The sequence below is a fragment of the Protomyctophum bolini genome (genome assembly GCF_963924005.1).
Source record: "Protomyctophum bolini genome assembly, chromosome: 5".
NCBI classification, from domain to species: Eukaryota; Metazoa; Chordata; class Actinopteri; order Myctophiformes; family Myctophidae; genus Protomyctophum; species Protomyctophum bolini.
The window spans coordinates 24,088,991-24,108,990 of NC_137866.1; the positions used below are offsets into that span (position 1 = coordinate 24,088,991).

The 20,000-nt window shown below is 43.3% G+C and overlaps 1 protein-coding gene across 1 annotated transcript in view; it reads left to right on the forward strand.

Moving 5' to 3' along the window:
- magixa (MAGI family member, X-linked a) overlaps positions 1-18,651 on the forward strand; it is a gene marked incomplete at both ends in the record, with an annotated part of 39,081 nt that extends 20,430 nt beyond the window's left edge. Inside the window, 7 exons of the mRNA XM_080762844.1 lie at positions 470-733; positions 8,858-9,061; positions 9,265-9,344; positions 9,861-10,004; positions 10,203-10,341; positions 17,897-18,171; positions 18,382-18,651. Of these exons, the coding sequence (XP_080618970.1) occupies positions 470-733; positions 8,858-9,061; positions 9,265-9,344; positions 9,861-10,004; positions 10,203-10,341; positions 17,897-18,171; positions 18,382-18,651 (1,376 nt within the window). The remainder of the gene's footprint in view (positions 1-469; positions 734-8,857; positions 9,062-9,264; positions 9,345-9,860; positions 10,005-10,202; positions 10,342-17,896; positions 18,172-18,381) is intronic.
- Between the last annotated feature and the right edge of the window lie 1,349 nt (positions 18,652-20,000).

Genomic DNA, 20,000 nt, shown 5'->3' on the forward strand with positions numbered 1-20,000 from the left:
TCCGGTCTATCTTCATGTCATCAGACGGGCAGAAACCATATGCGGAAACCAAAGATGTGCTCCTCTAAAATATTTCTCCTCTACCAGATTAAATGAGTGCTTTGATGAATTTGATCGGTCAACAGTAGCTGCTGTTTCTTCAAGTACTTCTTGGAACACTTAAGTTTTTCATATCCATCTTTCATTCCAACTCGTATCGCGAGTGCTATCAGCATTCATGTTGGGGAACAAAAACAAAGTGGCTCCACAAAAACAGATAGTCGTGGGCTCGTGAACCAGGCTTTCCTGGTAGCGAGATTAGGTAGTTACACTTCATGTAGCTTCATGCATGCGATGAGCCTCTGTGTGTTGCTCTGCATCTACCCAGCTGCACTCTATCTACTCTAATGAGCCTCTGTGTGTTGCTCTTCATCTACCCAGCTGCACTCTTATCTACTCTAATGTATTGCATTCTGCTCTGTCCTACCAGTCTCTCCTCTAGCTCTGGTTCAGAGTACCAGTTTCCTGGACTCTGTACCAGTAACGCTCACCCTGGAGCCTCGTGATTGGCTGGGAGTGGAGGAGAGTGCCGGAGGACCGCCCACCGCCAGAGGGGGCGGCCCGACCCTGGGAGCCACGGCCAATGAGGGCAGAGGAGCGGGGGGAGGGGACAAGATGGTGGAGGTGGAACTGAGGAGAAGGCCTGGCGAAGGATTTGGATTTGTCATCGCCTCTCAGGAATTAGCCGAAGCATGTAAGTGTTATTATCATGCATATAATTATATTTCACCTGTTAAAGATTCTCCTATAGCCCACCAAGAAAATTTAGTCTATGTCCTGTGTGTGTGTGTGCGTGTGCGTGTGCGTGTGCGTGTTGTTATATTCTGCTTACTCTTTGATTACGCTGTTCTATTCTCATGTAGTTTATCAGAGAAGGGAATGCTGGGGAAATCGTTTCTACTCCACTGACCTGACCTGTGTGTGTGTGCGTGCGTGCGTGCGTGCGTGCGTGCGTGTGCATGCATGCATGTGTGTGTATATGTGTGTCTTCTTTCATCATGTTGTATGTGTGTCCATGTGTTACCTACGAAGAGCTGTAAAACAGTGTGCGGACTGCCTTCCATTTCCCTGTACGTCTTTGTTCAGCACCTGTAGAATCTTAGAGATGTGCGCATACTTCCCTTTGGATTCTATTCTGAATGTGTGTCCATCTCTCTCTCTCTCTCTGTACGCTCACCCCTCCCTCCCTCCTTCCCTCCCTCCCTCTCTTTCTGACCACGCCCCCTACCTCTCTCTCCGTCTCTTCTACTCGGTGTTGTTTGACCGCTCAGAGCCACCACAGACCTCACATGACCACGCCAGTAAGACAGAAAGAAAGACTTAGTCAGAGAGTGAGTGAGAGATAGATAGATGAAAGAGAGAGAGAGAGAGAGAGAGAGAGAGAGAGAGAGAGAGAGAGTGTAAAACATAAAGGATAAATAGAGTAAAGAGAGGGAAACAGTTGCAGAGACGGGAGAAGGAGCGAGAGAGAAACAGAAAACCACAGAAACCGCAAGACAGAGACAGACAGCATGTTGGATAGGATTCAGTCTGCTCTGAGGACAGCCAGGGAAGCCAAACGTAAATATGACCTGTTTATCTCTCCTGCGTGTATGCCCGTCTTTGTCTTTCAACTCTCACCACTCTCACTACCTCTGTCTCTATTTCTCTCTCCCTCCGTCCATCCTTTTGGGCTGCTGTGTCGTGTGTGTGTGTGTGTGTGTGTGTGTGTGTGTGTGTGTGTGTGTGTGCATGCATGCGTTTTCAGCAGGTTGTGGTCTTACCTGTCTCATTCTTTCCCATTCCCTTTTTGTCTGCTGTACAGTACAGTACAGTACAATATACTACTCTGCTTTCTTTCGTTTTATTCTGCTTACTCTTTGATTATGTGCTGTTCTATTCTCATGTATAGTTTATCAGAGAAGGGAATGCCGGGGAAATCGTTTCTACTCCACTGACCTGATTCTCTGCTGCCGTGTGTGTGTGTGTGTGTGTGTGTGTGTGACACTGTTTGTGTGTGTGTGTGTGTGTGTGTGTGTGTGTGTGTGTGTGTGTGTGTGTGTGCGTATGAGTGTGTGTGTGTGTGTGTGTGTGTGTGTGTGTGTGTGTGTGTGTGTGTGTGTGCATGAGTGAGTGCGTGCACTTTATATGTCACATTCACAGACTGTCTGGAAGTGTGCTCTCTTCCTCTGTCTCACTGTTGCATGTATATAGTTATGGTACGTAGAGTTGTGTTACGCGCGCGGCGCATGTGTGTGCGTGCGTGTGTGCATGTACGTGTGTGCGTACACTATATACAGGTATTACAGACGTTCACAATGACTTCATACAGGTCAACGTACTGCACTGAGACATTAATAGATTTGACTATCGGATCCATACAAGTAAACACATTGTTGTATACAGACTCACTCCAAACACACAACACAGAACGTTAGCTGAACTGCTGACACTCTGCAGCTGGGAGTCTCCGCGGAGATAAAACTTCACCTCTCTCTCTCTGTCTCTTCTATCTCTCTCTCTCTCTCTCTCCTTCTATCGCTCGGCGTGCTCTGTGTCCTGGTGTTGTCAGATTCATGGCCCAATCTGTGCGGTGTAAAACGATGATAACGTTGTCATGGAAATGGGTACAGTCAGACATGTTGGAATGTGGCTCTGGAATGTTCCTACGAGTACCAGTATCCACTCTAGACCAGTGGACTCGCATGCTTTACTTAAGTATTAAAGTATCAATGCTGCAATGTAGTCCCGTATTGAAAATGTACTTGAGCAAAAGCATAAATGTCTCGGCACCAAAATATACCTAAAGTACAGATCTATGCATCAAAAATCTTAGGAAAATAGCCGATCTACAAGTACCTTGTGGGCTTGTATATCTGCCTTGGTTTTGAAATAATAATCCAAATCGACAAAGTAGCGATTAACGAAAGTGGAATAATAATAGTGGAATAAAAGTACAATCATTTATTCTGAGATCATGATGTAGTGGAGAAGTAACAGCAATGAAAATTGAAAATACTGCAGAAAGTAAATAAAATTAAATAAATCTAAATCGTACAGTAAATGTATTTAGTTATTTTCCACCACTAGCAATACACCAGTTAATGCCAGTAATAACATCATAATAACCTTTCTGGTTGTACTTCTGTCTTGACACATCCTTTCCATTGAGGACGTCTCTGTCTGTCCTCTCTGTCAAAAATGATTGACAAACACTGAGTCATCACTCTAGTTATATCAGAATTGTCAGAATTATGTTGTGCTTCATGACATGCCAGCGGTGCGTGTGTGCGTGCGTGCGCGTGCATGCGTGCGTGGCTCAGAGGAGCTCAGGCTTATTGTATTGTGAAATTAGACACACACAGCTACAAAGTCTCTCTTCTGCTAAACATGTGACAGAACAAGGCATTCCTACGGTTCATGCTCATTGGTCCGTTGGATTCACAAACTCTTAAAAGGGAGATTTCAAGAGAGATAATACTACCATCAGTATACTGTTCTTATATCCAAGTTAAACCACCTCAGACATTGTCAACGTACTATACTATGTCTGTTGGAAACGACAACAATCAAGTTGTTATTGAACAATGTTATCGCTGGGTTCATAAGCAAGCGACACCGTCGTATGATAGAATGTGAATCGGGCTCTAGACATTGATACTGTAGTGTACAAGATGTTTCTTCCCATGGGCAACTCTACTGTCAGGCTACACATTCTTTGACCAAATTGGACTTGGACCTTATGGAAGGAAGTCAGGCCTAATTGAGTATACTGCACAAGAGACATGTCCAATTCAATGTCTCTTGCCCCTTATGGAAGGAACTCAGGCCTAATTGAGAACTGCACAAGAGACATGTCTGAATCCCTTTTGGCTATAGTGAGTATTCATGTATTTAGGTCTGTGCTGTCGAGGGTGGAAGGCAGCAGCTGTTGACCGCATGAAGGCTATATCTCAAAAAGAGATACGTCATTTTAGTTTTAAGCATATCTTCAGGAAACATGCAAAACTGGACATTGTAAACCTATTCGGTATGTTCTTACTAAGAAGATAAGCCAACTTTGATATGGGGCGGTAAAGTCAATATCATATCAGAGGAAGTTTAACCACATAGATATTTTGTTACAGTACATCTTGAACATTGTGAAATTGTTCTGGAGTTCATTTCCTATGATAAGGGTTGACACAAACCTTATGATAGGGAGTTTGCTAGCCAAATTGAAATGATTTCTGCTATTCTTGTCGATTTCTTGTGAAAGAAAAAGTGTGTCTATGATAAACAATTAATTCCATTTCCATCATCTCCTCCCCACTGTACTGTACATGTCTCCACTCCTCTGTCCCTCATCACCTCATCTCCTGTCCTCTTTTCTAATAATATTCATTTTAATGTGTCAGTCTTATTAGGATCATAACCAAGATGTCCTCCTCTGTCCTCATCATCCACCCCCATCTCCTCTCCTCTCCTCTCCTCTCCTCTCCTCTCCTCTCCTCTCCTCTCCTCTCCTCTCCTCTCCTCTCCTCTCCTCTCCTCTCCTCTCCTCTCCTCTCCTCTCCTCTCCTCTCCCTCTTCCTCTTCCTCTTCCTCTCCTGTCTGTCTGTCCTTTCACGCTGAACATTCAGTCTTACATCCACATCACTCAGATACAGAGAAACTTGTACAACTTGGGGGAGTGTGTGCGTGCGTGCTGGTGTTGGTGTTGGTGTGAAATGTTCTTGCGGAACAACATGTGCCCCCTCTGAAATGACTCATATTTACAACATTAGAAATTCACAATCCCTGGGAAAAGGAAATGTGAAAGAGAGAGGAGTTGAGAGGAGAGAGAACACATGCACTTTGCTCTGAAACTTTGTCTTTGAGGTTGTACTAATATTGACTTTAACTTTGCAGTGCAACAAACATACAATACTCCCACAATAATCGCTCTCCAAAAATGTATTGCAAACATTGTGAAAGAGTAGGTCAGTTGTGTCTGTGTGCAGTCTGTACACACGCGTGTGCATGCATGCACACATTTTTTACGTACTGTACGGTAAATAAAAGTAGCAAAACTGTATAAATATACATTTACTTGAGTGAGTATTGTCATAAAAATATACTTAAAGTACCAAATGTAAAAGTACCCATTATGCAGAATGTCCCATTTCATAGGTTTCAAATGTATAAAACTCATTTTAAAATAGCAGATCTATGAGCTTGCAACGCATGGCGACACATTGTGAGTTTGTAGATCGGCTATTGAGCCGTGAGATTGAGTTTGTGAGCTTGCACCGTGAGATTAACGGGAGAAAACTACAAATCTGGAGTACATCGGTTGAAAGGGGTTAAAAAGAGGGAGAGTCGTGCTCTAATCGGGAGTGTTGGCAGGTGTGCAACAGCTTACAACATACTGTCAGAGGCAGGCAGGCAGTCAAAACCATGAAGAAGTCCTATCAGGCACATCCCAGGGAGGGAGGAGGCAATAATCCAAGTAACGGGCAAAAAGGTCAGAAACACTTACTCCGAAAAACATAGAAGGCTATTTGAGCTTTGAGGTTTTTCATACGGGTCGTATACTGTATGACAGTGGTAACCAACCTTTTCAAGCCCAAGAGCCCATTTTATTCCCAATTGTAAGCCAAGATCTACCACTAAAACGTGTTTTTTTGCTATTTCTGACAGGCTCAATGCATGTGCACACATCCACACAAAGACTAAAGCTTAAATTAGAATAAATACTTATAGTAAGTTATATTATCAATGTCAAATAATATTAAGACAAATTAGAAATAATTATTATTAGAAATATTTTGTTTCTCATTTCAATGAATATTCACATTGGCAGATGTTCAAATGACATAGGCATAACATGACCATATATATTTGCACAGATATGGTGACATACTCTCAGGGTCAGCCCACCTTTAATGAGACTGCTGTGACTGCACTTTATCTGCAAGCGTTTTGAAATCTGGTTCATATTTGGTGATTGCCAGTCTGAGGGTGTCATTAAGATGTGAGTCAGTCATACGAGTTCTAAACTTGGATTTTATTATTTTCATTTGTGAAAAGGCCATTTCACATAAGTACGTGGAACCAAAGTAGGCATGCAGCTTGAGTGCACACGACACAATCAGCGGATACTTCTCTGCTCACAAGAGACCAAAATTCCTTCTCTTTAGCTCTGACCTGCAGGTGACAGTCACTTACTAATCCAATAATCTCCATTTCAATATCTGAAGTTAATGCAAACACATCCTGCATTTTATCGGACAGCAGTTCAATGACAGTAGGCTCAGTAAAAAGGAAAGGGTTTGATACAAAAGCAGCTACTTGACTCATGCGTTGTACTTCAACAAGTTTTCATATTTCATATTTATCATATTCTTTGCTCTATGTGTGCGTGTGTACAGAATTCAAACTGTAGCATTGATTATTGTCACGGACAGAAGTCATTCTTTCCCTTTGCATATGCACCGGAGTGCACTCGCCTATTAGTTTGCATTGCAGACTGGTCTATTCAGAACGCGCCCTTAATTAAAAACCAAATGCAGCTGTGTATGTGGCTCTCAGCGCGCGGTGTCCCATATTGACTGGCTGAAGTCTGTTTGAACTGCGCTGTGTCAGAGAAGTAACAGATAGAAGCCGCAAACGTTACCCCCAAACGATACCCCCCTCACCTCTGTGCTGGAAATATAACGTCTGGGTTTCCGAGGCTACATCCATGCTGACGCAATGACTGTCCTGTTTCTGGCTAAGCTTTACGCGCAGGGCACATGAACCTCTCCGTCTCCGGTCAGTGCTGGTTTGCATGGCTCAGAAAATGAGTAACAAACTAAAATGAGAACGTTATCGAGTTGTTGGAGGAGGAGGAGGATAATAATATATTTCTTATTGTGTTCTCGGGCCGCTGTGCTGCGGTGCTGCTGCGCTGTGTGCCAACCACATCATCATCATCATCTTTTCATTTTGACATTTCACATGAAATAATAATCCTGTACTGGCACCGCGTGTAGCGTTTGGTTTCATTAACGCGATCGTGACAAAATAGCCTACAGCTGCTGCTGCCAAAGATACCAAAGATTGGACAGTGCTACGCAACATGGAAGTAACACTGACTCAAAGCCGTTTATAAATCAGTCAGTGAAGTCAACTTTTCACCGCCGTTTGGTCCCCGTCGTCCGTCCGCCCCCCCACCCACAATCACAATCAGAAGCGTTTTCAAAGAGACGAGTAGGATATAAAGGCAGCCTGAAAGGCAAGCATTTGCATTCCAATGGGTCTGACACTTCGGGATCGACTTGAAAGGTTCCCGCGAGCTACTGGTAGCTCGCAAACCCCTGGTTGGTTACCCCTGCTGTATGACATGAAGTGATATATTTTCATGTGCAAGAGCAAAACTATGGCCTAATGAAAAATGATATTTGTTTTTCAAGCTCCTGAGCAAGAGACTTAAATTAGCCCTGAGGATCTACAAAATGTGTAGAACAGTTTTCTGAAAACGTAACTTGCAGTGGTGCGCCAACATTTTCATGTCAAGGACCCTCCAATTATATAGCCATGCGGACCCCATCTCAAAATATTTTTTATATATTCATCGATTTAGCAATGATTTGAGTACATTTTTACAAGATTTACACAATTGTTCACATGTTTCCAGAACAGCAGATCTACAAGCTCATACAGTATATCTGCTATGTTTGAATAAATATAGCTAAATTCTAAAATTACGTAGATGCTTTTCCCAGTTTTTTAAATGTTTTATTTATTTTGTGGCTTTTACCTTTATTTTATACTTTTTATGGAGGGACAGACAGTAGGCTGACAGGAAATGGGGAGAGAGATGGGGGGGTGACATCATAGAGTATATATGAATAGAGAGGGCACCCGAGTTCTCCTTCCATCCACTTGCATTAAGTTGCTCAAAAGCGCATGAGGCGATTTCACTCCTCCTTCCGGGTAGGAACAGAGAGCATTCTGGGATGGATTGGCCCCAAACACATGAACGCGCTGCCGTTGAACGTGCACGAACGCGAACGAGCGTGCTGCCGTCGTGAACGTGCACAATGATAGTCAACGGACCAGCGCGTTCATGTGTTTGGGGCCAGGCTGCAATACCTTCATTCGGCCACTATGTCCATTTCGCCTCAGGGTTTCCTCTGGGTGCCTTCTCTATTCATATACAGTATACTCTAAGGCAGTGGTTCCCAAAGTGGGGTCCGGGGACCCCCAGGGGTACCTGAGGGAGTTCCAGGGGGGACCCATCTATTTTGTTCATGTTCATAAAGTGCTAAAGTGTTTAAAGCAGTGGTTCCCAAACTTTTTCATGTCAAGGACCCCCAAATTGACACTACTTAGCCTGTCGACCCCCATTTGAAAAGATATGCCAGGGACCCCCATAAGAGAAGACGTACACATTTAGACGTCTACATTTAGACAAATTAATCTTAATGTATTAATCTTATTAATTAATGAATCAAATTAATTAATTAATCAAAATTGCGGCCTGTGCCCAGCACCATGCCAAAGCTTTTTCCTGCAGGAAACACTGCTTGTGGTTGTAAATATATTGTTATCCGTGTTGCGAGGATGAGGGGGTACCTGGAAAAATATCTACCCCAAAAGGGGTACCTGGTCCAAAAAAGTTTGGGAACACCTGCTCTAAGGGTGACATGCAGTAAAGGCCGTCGGGATCGGGAGTCGAAGCCGCAGCACACTGCCAGACTAGACTACCAGCCAAGGTGCCTGGACCGCTGAGCCCACGGCCCAGGCCGCTTTTTCAGTTTTAATCACTAACAATACATCTGAATGTACAATAAATACTCCAGTACATTTAACACTCATCGCTGTCCTCTCTTAGCCTCCTCCTTGCTGTCCCATCGTTTTGTGACGGTCCGTCGCGGGAGCCCCGCCTCCCGCAGCGGTCTCATCCAACCAGGAGACACGCTGCAGGCCGTGGAGGGGAGGTCGGTGGTGTCGCTGCCACACCGAGAACTCACGCACATACTGAGGAGAGCGGGGAACTCTCTGAGGCTCACAATCACACCCAGAAACAAAGACGCAAGTGGGTATCACGCACGCACAAACACACACACACACACACACACACACCCCCCCCACACACACACACACACACACACACACACACACACACACACACACACACACACACACACACACACTTCTGAGTATATATACTGATTATTTCACAATTATTTTTGAATAAATATAAGTGTTTCCTTAACTCTTCTGTCTTTCACCCTCCAGACCCTTCCAGCCAATCAGAAGCAGCAGAGTTAGATGTCGATGGCAGGTTGAGGAAAGCTACCAGAAGTCAGAGGACAAAGGTCAGAATTAATTCACTTATCACTGAATGATAATAATGTACTGTACATGTATAGTTTCCTATGAACAGGACTACATTCACTACCTATTAGCAAATACACACTACACAAGCATTGTACCTACAAACAATAGGCCTACACACACATATAGCAAGTAGATGTAATATATGCAAAGTTACTAACTAGTAACTAGCACATAATACAGTACACAGTACAGTATCAAAAGTAATTCTACTCTACAGGATGGACACATCAAATATTGTTTCAAAACACCCAGTAGAATGTGCAGTACATTCTACTGCTACTGTATGTATCTATACTTTGTGTGGTCATATTGCTGCTGCAGCTAGTTTTGTATGAATATGAATACACGCTGCGTGGTGTTTTGTTTCCTTACGAGTTGGAAGTTGGAGAAGATCACGTAGTAGTATACTTTTCTTCATAATGACAAACTACTGTACATACCAAATAGTATAGACGCCAACAAATCCATCTGTGCTCTGTCTGTCTCTCTGATAGGAATCCAGGTTCTACCGTGTAGATTTGGAGAGAGGTCCAACAGGCTTTGGCTTCTCCCTGCGAGGGGGCAGTGAGTACAACATGGGTCTGTATGTTCTGGGTCTGATGGAGGGAGGACCAGCCCAACGCAGCCACAAGATACAGGTACACACGCACGCACGCACGCACACACACACACCACAAAGTGTCCAACAGGGCCTAACTACAATATCTTTTAGATAGATTATGATGAGTAGATACATATTTGTATACTCATTCTAAAGTCGATGTTCACATTCCCAGCTTCAGCTATATTCTATGAATGAAGATCATTCTGTTCTTTGGTTTTCTATTTTCTTTCAGGTTAGTGACCAGCTGGTGGAGATAAATGGAGACAGTACATCAGGAATGACTCACTCTCAGGCCGTAGAACAGATCAGGAGAGGGGGACATCGAATCCATCTGGTCCTCAAGAAAGGAAATGGATATGTTCCTGATTATGGTACAATATATATTTTTACTGTACTAAATAATAATACTATACTGTTAAATAGTATACTGTACTGTATGTATATAGGCAAATTAACAGCAGTGTAGTCATTATTGAGAAATAAGATCACACATCCTAAAGGGGTTTATTTGTCAATAATAAGCACCTCAATGTTCATTATGACACTTACTGTACTACACAGCTAACAATTTAGGTATAAAAACAATAATGATATTACTGATTTTATTGCTTCTATTGATGAATTGCTTCTGCTAAAGACAAAGACAAATTTCCCGCGTGTGCAAATTCACGTATAAGTGTTTGTCAATTTGTGACTTTCACTGTGTCGATCAATGCAAAATAGTTTGATTAGATTATGGAATACAGGCTGACAAAATAATCAATTTCTGATCCATTCAATCATTCAAAAGATGGCACTTTGCTCTCTGATCCTACAATATCCAGAATCCACTGCAAAGCCTGAGTAGTCGTTGAAGTTGCCACTGGTGGCCTCTAGTGGCAGAGGGAGATTGGCTGTAGATTTTGATGTCCGTGCGACTATACATTGACTCAAAGTGTTCCTTTAGTTTATTTCTTACCAGAATATTTTATTTCACTTGAACTTTCTTTCTCTTCTTCTTTTCTTTAATGTTCTCTCTCTGCATCTTTTATCACTTTCCTCTCCTCCGATACTCGTCTATCCACTGTCCTTTATTGTGTCTGTCTGTCTGTCTGTCTGTCTGTCTGTCTGTCTGTCTGTCTGTCTGTCTGTCTGTCTGTCTGTCTGTCTGTCTCTCTCTGTCTCTCTCTCTCTCTGTCTAGTTGAATTGTCCAGTCTGTCTCTATGTATGACCAACTCTAAGCAGGGGGAGCCATGCTTCTATGTGATTGGACGGACAGAGTCCACACGGTTGGTGACCCCTCCTCCTTTACGCCTTTTCATTTTTTTTTCTCCATCTATCGTCTTAATTTCCTTTCTTTCTTTCTTTCCATTCTCATCCCTCCATCCTGCGTTTCCACTGATCACCGCTATAGCAGCTAACAGGATTGTAGCCGTCATCCGTCAAGTCACATGGTAATCATATGATAGACTACAATACAATAGAAACTTTACTCTCCACAGATGTGGACATAACAGTCTCCAGTACAGAGCAAAACCTACTCAGACCTCAGAGCGGTCGGAACCTGGTAGCCTATGTCTGTCTGGGCACTAGAACCTACTCGGCCCCAAACAACACATTCTTACTCCCAAGACCGACAAGTGTTTAACGTCTCTGGTTTACAGAGAATAGGAAGGGGGGGGGAATTAAAAGATTTCAGTGCACTGTGCCTACACATGTCGCGACCGCAGGTCGCGACATGTGTAGGCACAATGCAAGGAATAAATGCATTCGCCATGTATCCGAAGGAAGTCTGATTCAATCACTTTTAGATTTCTCCAGTTTAATCCTGAGTTTAAGTTTTTTAGTGTTCAAGATCTAATTTTAGGCATGTTTAAGCCTCGAGGAAAATCCGTGTTGAGGTTCTTAATCCACTGTTTTTCATTAAAACGTCTTTGTCCTACTGTCCAGTTAGGATTGTGTTGAAGTCCAGCGCATTTTAGAGCTCCAATGCCGTGCGCCATAAAATGTTGCACCAATCTTGTGGTTGTCTTTTTGGCATTGTTAATATTGTATCTGTGTCGTCCCAGCCTAGTACCTATTGTTTTACCTGTCTCTCCGACATATTGTAAACCACATTTTTCACATGTGATTAAATAAATGCAGTTGCTGGTTCTGGCTGTTATTTGTTGTTTAATCTCCAAGACGCGTTTTGTGGTTCTATTTTTTACTAATTGTTTGGGTTTGAAGTATTCTGGTCCCTGGCGTGCTAGTGTGTTGATTTCTTTTAGCTTGCTGTGTACTAGATAATCTTTAAGGTTTTTATTTTTTCTGTAGGCCGATATAATTTTATAATCTTTTAGAAGATCGTCTGTTCGGTTCTCAAAATTCCTTTTTATTCTGTTGTTGGCTAGTGTGCTCTGTGTTGAATAACTGGTTATCAAGGCCAATTTGGGGCCTGTATCTCGCACTTTTATTTCTAAGAAGGTTTTTTGGGCTTTCCGGAGGAAGGTCCTAGTGTATCCTCTTAGTCTGAGGGCATTAAATAGAGTTTTACAAGCTATTTTGAAATCACTTCTTTGCGTGCAAATCCTATGGAATCTTAGTAGTTGTGATTTGACTATTCCTGTGTAGGAGTGTGTCGGGTGGAATGACGTTTTGTGTAATAGGGCGTGAGTGTCTGTTTCTTTAAAGAATACTTTTAAGTCTAGTTTCCCATTTGTGTTAAAGTTTGGGCCCTTGAAGATTGTTACATCAAGAAAGTCAATCCTTTCTGTGTGTGTCACATATTTTATCGTTATGGATCTATGATGGCTATTTAAAACATCAATAAATTCCTGGAATTCTTCTTGGCTATGTTCCCATATTCCAAATATATCATCTAGAAATCTATAGTAATGTGTCGGTTTAAGTCTGCATTTTTCTAGTGCGGTCTGTTCCCATATGCTCATGTAAATGTTTGCATAAGATGGTGCAAATCTCTTTCCCATGGCCGTGCCTTTGATTTGTAAATAGAATTTGTTGTTAAAGGAAAAATCATTCTGGGTTAGATTTAAGTCTAGTAATTGGAGTATTTCCTCCTCTGGTCGACTTGTGTCTGGGTATTTACTAAAGACTTCCCTGACTGCTTGGAGTCCTGATTCTGTTTCAATGTTTGTGTAGAGGCTGTCTATATCTATTGAAAATAGAAGGGCCTCCTTTCCTACTTTAATAGCTTTAATTTTGTCCACAAAATCGTAAGTGTCTTTTATAAAACTGGGGTGTTTTATCGACAGTGGGTTCAGGAAATATTCAATAAACTCTGCTGTCTGATACGTCTCGCTGCCACAGTCCGACACAATTGGTCTCCCGGGTGGAATTTCATATGGTATTGTCCATGAATCCGGGCTTTTGTGTATTTTTGGTAAAAGATAAAATATCCTAGCCCGTGGGCTATCCTGTCCTATTAAGTATTGGTGTTGTTTGGCGTTTATGTGCCTTTTGTCCTTAAGACTGTTTATGATGGCTATGGCCTTCGTAGCTGTCTGCATGTAAATGGGTTGGTCTAATTGCCTATAATGGTCCTGATTGTTGAGCTGTCTCTCACCTTCTAAAAGGTATTGGTGTCGATCCATAATTACTATGCAGGAGCCTTTGTCTGCTGGTTTGATAATGATTTGTTTGTTGTTGATTAGTTCCCTAAGTGCCCTGGTTTGTTCTATTGTGAGATTATCTTTTTCCTTAATGTGTCCTGGTATGCGTGTTACCGTATTCATGTCCTTCTGCATCAGTCGTTTAAGACTGCTTGGGATTAAATTCTCAGACGGTTCCCAGCTTGATTTTGGTCGAAAAGGCAGTATCTCCGTTCCTTGGTCCATTCCAAAGTGTGTAGCTAGTTTCAATCTGCGGTGATACTGAGAAAGGTCTTTCTTTAACCTGTTGGTTTGTTGTTTATAGATATCCAGTGTCGGGACAAAGGAAAGTCCCTTTTCCAGCAGTTCGGTCTGGTGTTGATCTGGCTGGAAGTAATGGGACAGATTAATTATGTTTGACTTGCCCCCCCTCCTTTCTGGGTTTATGGGGTCTATAAGTTTAAACTAGTAAGCCAATTTACAAGCATTGCTTTGCCTGTCTCTGTTGTCCAATGTACGTTATCAGGAACCACTTTAAACTCCCTGTCATCCAATTTAGGGAGGTAATTATAGGTAAAAATATTGCGATTTAGCTCTCTCATGTTATCCTTATCCTTTATTGAGAAATTAGTTGAGTAGTTGACTAAAGGGACATGGATACTTGCAGTTGGGAAGGCGTTCTGTGCTGCTGCGATGGCCTCTCTCAATGCCCTCTGCGCTTGTTTTGGAGCGTGGCCTCTCTCGTTTATCCCAACCGACAGGATGCAATAGGCTACAGTGGTGTTGCTCGGTATCCTCTCTAGTAGGGCCTTCGTATGTTGGAAGCCCATTCCTGGGTAGCAATCCACTTGCAGATCTGGTCGTGTCAGAGATGGAAGTTGGCTCATGTTTGAGTCTCCTATGATGAGGATGCTTTTCTTTGGGAATAGTCTCCAACGTTGGTTCTTCTTCCCGGTGTTGATGTGTTTGTAGACTTCCCCTGGGGTCCTTGGCTCGTCTATTTCTGGTTCATCTGATTCCTTTTCTCGGTTCTCTCCTGGGTCTGTCCTGGTCCTCCTAGGGGCTGCTTCTGTGTCCTGGGTCCGGTCCTGTGTAGTCTTCTTCTTTGTTGGTTCCGTCCTGTTGTGGTCAGTCCTCTGGGGTTTTGGCGTGCCATTTGGATTGGCTCTCCTACTTCGTGTTTGCCTCTGTGGTGGGCTCTTCTGTGGTGGTAGGGTCAGGGAGGGGAACTCTACTTCCGATAGATCCGTTCTAGGGGGGACCTGTACTATGGTTGGTAGTATTGTCTTGGAAATAAGTATGGTGGGGAACATGGGGGGGGTCGAGGTCAGAGAGGGTGGGGAGAGGGGGGCAGTGGATACACAAGGGGGGGGGGGGTTTTGGAGAACGATGGGGAGTGGATATAGGTATATCAGGATCAGAGGAAGGAGGAGGAGGGAGGGGTGGGGGTAAAGTGGGAATAGGCAGAGAGACAGTAGTAGGAGGGGGAGGGGTAGAAATGACAGTTCTATTTGATCTGAGCTGTGTGATCATCAGTTGAGCTTTGTTTATCTCCAAATGTGTTAGTCTTTTCCCTAAGTTTTTTCTAGCCCATCTGATTGCTATGGTAAAGGCTTTTTTCTCCTCGTCCTCTGTTAAGTTATCTGTTAACTCTTGTTTGGTTGTGTTTAAGACTGTGGTGTAGTGTTCTTCTAAGGCTAAGATGGTTGTGTGACACCATTGTCTGGATATCCCTTCGAGTAATAGGGTGGTTTTAGCCGTTGGTAGAGCTGGTTTTATCAAATTTATGAGTTCAAGGGTTTTCCTTGCTATACTCGCTGGTGGTCTGCTAGAAGAATTTACATTCTGCAGATGATGTGTACTTATGATCAATTTGTTCATGGTTCTGATGGCTTTTAAGAAGTCACCTCTTTCTGTGTGGTGTGTGTGTGTGTAGGTATGTGTGTTGTATCTTACGGGACCCGATCGGGTCTGGTGTTGAGGTCTCTCTCCGGCTCTTGGGTGAGGTATTGACTGCTGGTTTTGCTGTCTCTTGTTCACCCAAGGTTGGTTCTGTCTCCGGAGGACCTGTGGTCTGTGGTCAGGCCGTTGGTTGTGTGGAATTCCCTGTGACTGGTGGGGAGATCTCTGTCTGGGTCTGTTCTTCAACCAGGGCTCCTCCAGTCTAGGGTGGAATTCTCGCCTGTCTTCCGGCGGTATGGTGTTGATTCTCTCCTGGTGATATGGCTGGTTTCCAGCCCATCGTCCCGGTGGAGGGTCTCGTCGGTGTGGCCCGTCCTCAGGCCATGTAACTTCCGTGGTTCTGCGGTGGTCTCTCCATTGGTTCTTCTGATGCATGCTATAGCTATTTCGGACTGGTATTGTCCTTCTTCAGGCAGGATTGATTCTGTTAGAAGAATGATTAGTTGTGCTGAAACCCTGGTTTATATGTGTTCCTAATGGTGGGCGTGACTGATAGTCTTTGGCCAATCAGCTTTGTTTGATAGGTGTGGCTTACTTAGCCATTGTTTCACTCTGTCCAATCAGAATCAATGGGTGTGTGTTCTATTGTTCTGGATTTTTTTCAGTTGTGGTTTGGTTTTAGTAGAGACCAAATGTCTCTAATGGAGAATCAGTAATAATTATAAAAGACTTATCTCCGGTTTCCAGGTACTAGCTCAGGGGGGAATTAAAAGATTTCAGTGCACTGTGCCTACACATGTCGCGACCGCAGGTCGCGACATGTGTAGGCACAATGCAAGGAATAAATGCATTCGCCATGTATCCGAAGGAAGTCTGATTCAATCACTTTTAGATTTCTCCAGTTTAATCCTGAGTTTAAGTTTTTTAGTGTTCAAGATCTAATTTTAGGCATGTTTAAGCCTCGAGGAAAATCCGTGTTGAGGTTCTTAATCCACTGTTTTTCATTAAAACGTCTTTGTCCTACTGTCCAGTTAGGATTGTGTTGAAGTCCAGCGCATTTTAGAGCTCCAATGCCGTGCGCCATAAAATGTTGCACCAATCTTGTGGTTGTCTTTTTGGCATTGTTAATATTGTATCTGTGTCGTCCCAGCCTAGTACCTATTGTTTTACCTGTCTCTCCGACATATTGTAAACCACATTTTTCACATGTGATTAAATAAATGCAGTTGCTGGTTCTGGCTGTTATTTGTTGTTTAATCTCCAAGACGCGTTTTGTGGTTCTATTTTTTACTAATTGTTTGGGTTTGAAGTATTCTGGTCCCTGGCGTGCTAGTGTGTTGATTTCTTTTAGCTTGCTGTGTACTAGATAATCTTTAAGGTTTTTATTTTTTCTGTAGGCCGATATAATTTTATAATCTTTTAGAAGATCGTCTGTTCGGTTCTCAAAATTCCTTTTTATTCTGTTGTTGGCTAGTGTGCTCTGTGTTGAATAACTGGTTATCAAGGCCAATTTGGGGCCTGTATCTCGCACTTTTATTTCTAAGAAGGTTTTTTGGGCTTTCCGGAGGAAGGTCCTAGTGTATCCTCTTAGTCTGAGGGCATTAAATAGAGTTTTACAAGCTATTTTGAAATCACTTCTTTGCGTGCAAATCCTATGGAATCTTAGTAGTTGTGATTTGACTATTCCTGTGTAGGAGTGTGTCGGGTGGAATGACGTTTTGTGTAATAGGGCGTGAGTGTCTGTTTCTTTAAAGAATACTTTTAAGTCTAGTTTCCCATTTGTGTTAAAGTTTGGGCCCTTGAAGATTGTTACATCAAGAAAGTCAATCCTTTCTGTGTGTGTCACATATTTTATCGTTATGGATCTATGATGGCTATTTAAAACATCAGGGGGGGGGGGGTACGGCAGTTTTATGAATGACACCCTATAAAACCTTTAGGTCTTTCTGAGAAACTTCACAGAATTGAACCTGGAATCCAGATAAAGTACTGAAAAAGACTACAAAAGTACACAGAGACGTGCATGCTGTCTAAACGGGTTAAAGCCATAGACCCCACCCAATAAGCTTCACGAGCATTATCAGGCTAGTCTTAAACAGCTGTGTCTGTACCTGTAATACGCCCCCCCCCCCCCCCCCCCCCCGGTATTTAACTGTATTTACCCAGAATACATCTGAATCAAAGATCTAATTATACAACAATAGATAACTATTTATATTTGTAATTTATTTTATATACAGCAACTTGTTAAATATAGAATCTCATGGTCATTTCATCGCATGAGTAAAATCACAAAAGGAAGTTCATGACTATGTTGTTCATTGCCATAACATTGTTTTTCATGACTGCACACGTCATAAACAATAGCAACACTATGTTTATTTCTGCACAGCCACATTAACATCATGTGTTTTACTGTAACCACGGTAACATGACTCCTCTTTCCTCTCTCAGACCCTGAGGGGGGGTCATCACCCATCCCTCCGCAGGAGCATGGTGTGGATCCAGTAACCATGACAACCGCCTCCGTCATCAGCATGGTGGGAGAGCAGAGGAGCGAAGGAGGAGTAGAAGGAGGGAGGCAGAGGAACAGAGGAGGAGGAAGGAGGGTGACGGCCCCCGATCTGGATCTAGACCAGGTGGAGGAGGAGGCGCGGGACAGCCAGAGACTGGGGAGGAGACACATGGAGCCCATGGAGGACGGAGGGAGTGAGGAGGAGGAGGCGGAGGCGGGGGGAGGGAGGGAGAGGCAGAAGAGGAGCAGAGGGAGAGAGAGGAAGAGGGACATGGAGAGAGAGGAGGGAGAAGGTGGAGAAACACAGGAATGGAGAAACAGTGGAGAGGAGGGGGGAGGAGAGAGGAGAAGAGACGAGGCAGAAGAGACAAAAGTCACGCACCCCGCAAAGAATTCTGGGACCTCTCCCTTCTCGTCCAGTCAGAATGTTGCGTTCTCCTTCCTCATGCCACTGGGCGAACAACACCACCCGTCTGACAGCGAGTCAGAGATCAGCCAGTCAGCGGCCAGCATGGCCACTTGGCAGGCGGCCTCACAATGCAGGGAGAATTCTGATTGGAGGAGCGCTGAGTCGGCCTGGCGATCCGGCGAAGCCCCTGGGCCGTGGTTAGAGCCCAGCCCACAGAGACTGACACAGGTCCTGATTGGGAGCCGCCTCAGGAAGCGGTCCTTAGCGGGAGGGCTTGATCTCTAATTGGCCAGCATTAAAGCCATCTCTCTCATTGGCTTGCTCAAGAAGGCTCATTTGAAGATGGAAAGACGTTTGTTGATTGGCCAGCTGAGATGTAAGGACTTGCCCTTCCTGTGTCCTTTTGGACCACTCCATTTTTGGTTGGACGAAAAAAAAATCCAGAGACTAATGCCATCTCCTGATTGGCTGGCTGACAGAGCAGCTTCAGGATTATTTTCTTTGATTTCTTTGATCTCCCCATGTCCAACCCTCCGACCCAGTAGGGCCAATGACACAGCAGCCCTGCAACATGTAGAGCCACCCCTTCCCAAACCCTCTAAATGCTCTATGATTCTCCCATCCTTTAACAATAACAATTAACCCTCCTCCTCGTCTTCATTTGCATTATACTGATCATAACTGTTTTTTTTAAAAGGATTATTATGCAATGAAACAATAACAAAATGCATCAGAAGCCTTATATGGATGCAGGCTTTAGTTTAATTTGTTAAGCCATACATTGTATAGGATCAACGGAATTATGAAAGATTTAAAAAACATAATTATATTTGCTTGCTTGCTTTGGAATAAGGGATTATAGCCTATGTTTCCCTGATGCATTTCAAATATGACCAGAGCCATATAGGCAGAGTTAGTCCATTGCCATGGTGACCACATAAACAGCAGCTGTTCTATAGGACCACTGGTCCTCCATACATAACATGGCTGCCTGTGGAGGCTATACTGTATGCTATACTGTATGTCTCTGGGACATACCAAGTGCCTCTTGTATTATTGAACACTCATTGTGAACATTCTGAACACTCATACATTTAATCACATAACACTGAACATACATGATAGCTCTCACACATAACACTCCTTGTGAACATGCATAGCATTTACACTACTCGGTACTCACCTCGTACTGAACATAACAAGCACTTACTGAACACACTAGGGCTGTCACTTCTCGGAATTGAATCTATCAAAAATTACCAATTTGAAGAGGTAAGGAACATAATACAGTCAAAATGATGTTCGTGTCGCTTTAAAACCCCAGTTACAGTATGAGCTACTGTACCATATTTCATATAACACTAGGGTAGCTACGGTATATCCTTATTGTTGAGTTAATAAGGATATGTGTGCTGGGGACACAGAGTACTGCTTGTTTTATATCCTACCATGACCCCGAATTACTGCTTGTTTTATATCCTACCAGGGCCCCTAGTCGTACTGCTTGTTTTCTATCCTACCAGGGCCCCTGGTAGTGCCTCTTTTCTATCCTACCCTGAGCCCTAGTAGTGCTTGTGTTATCCTACAATGACCCTCCCTATTTCAGGTTTTCTATCCTACGATTGCATTCAACT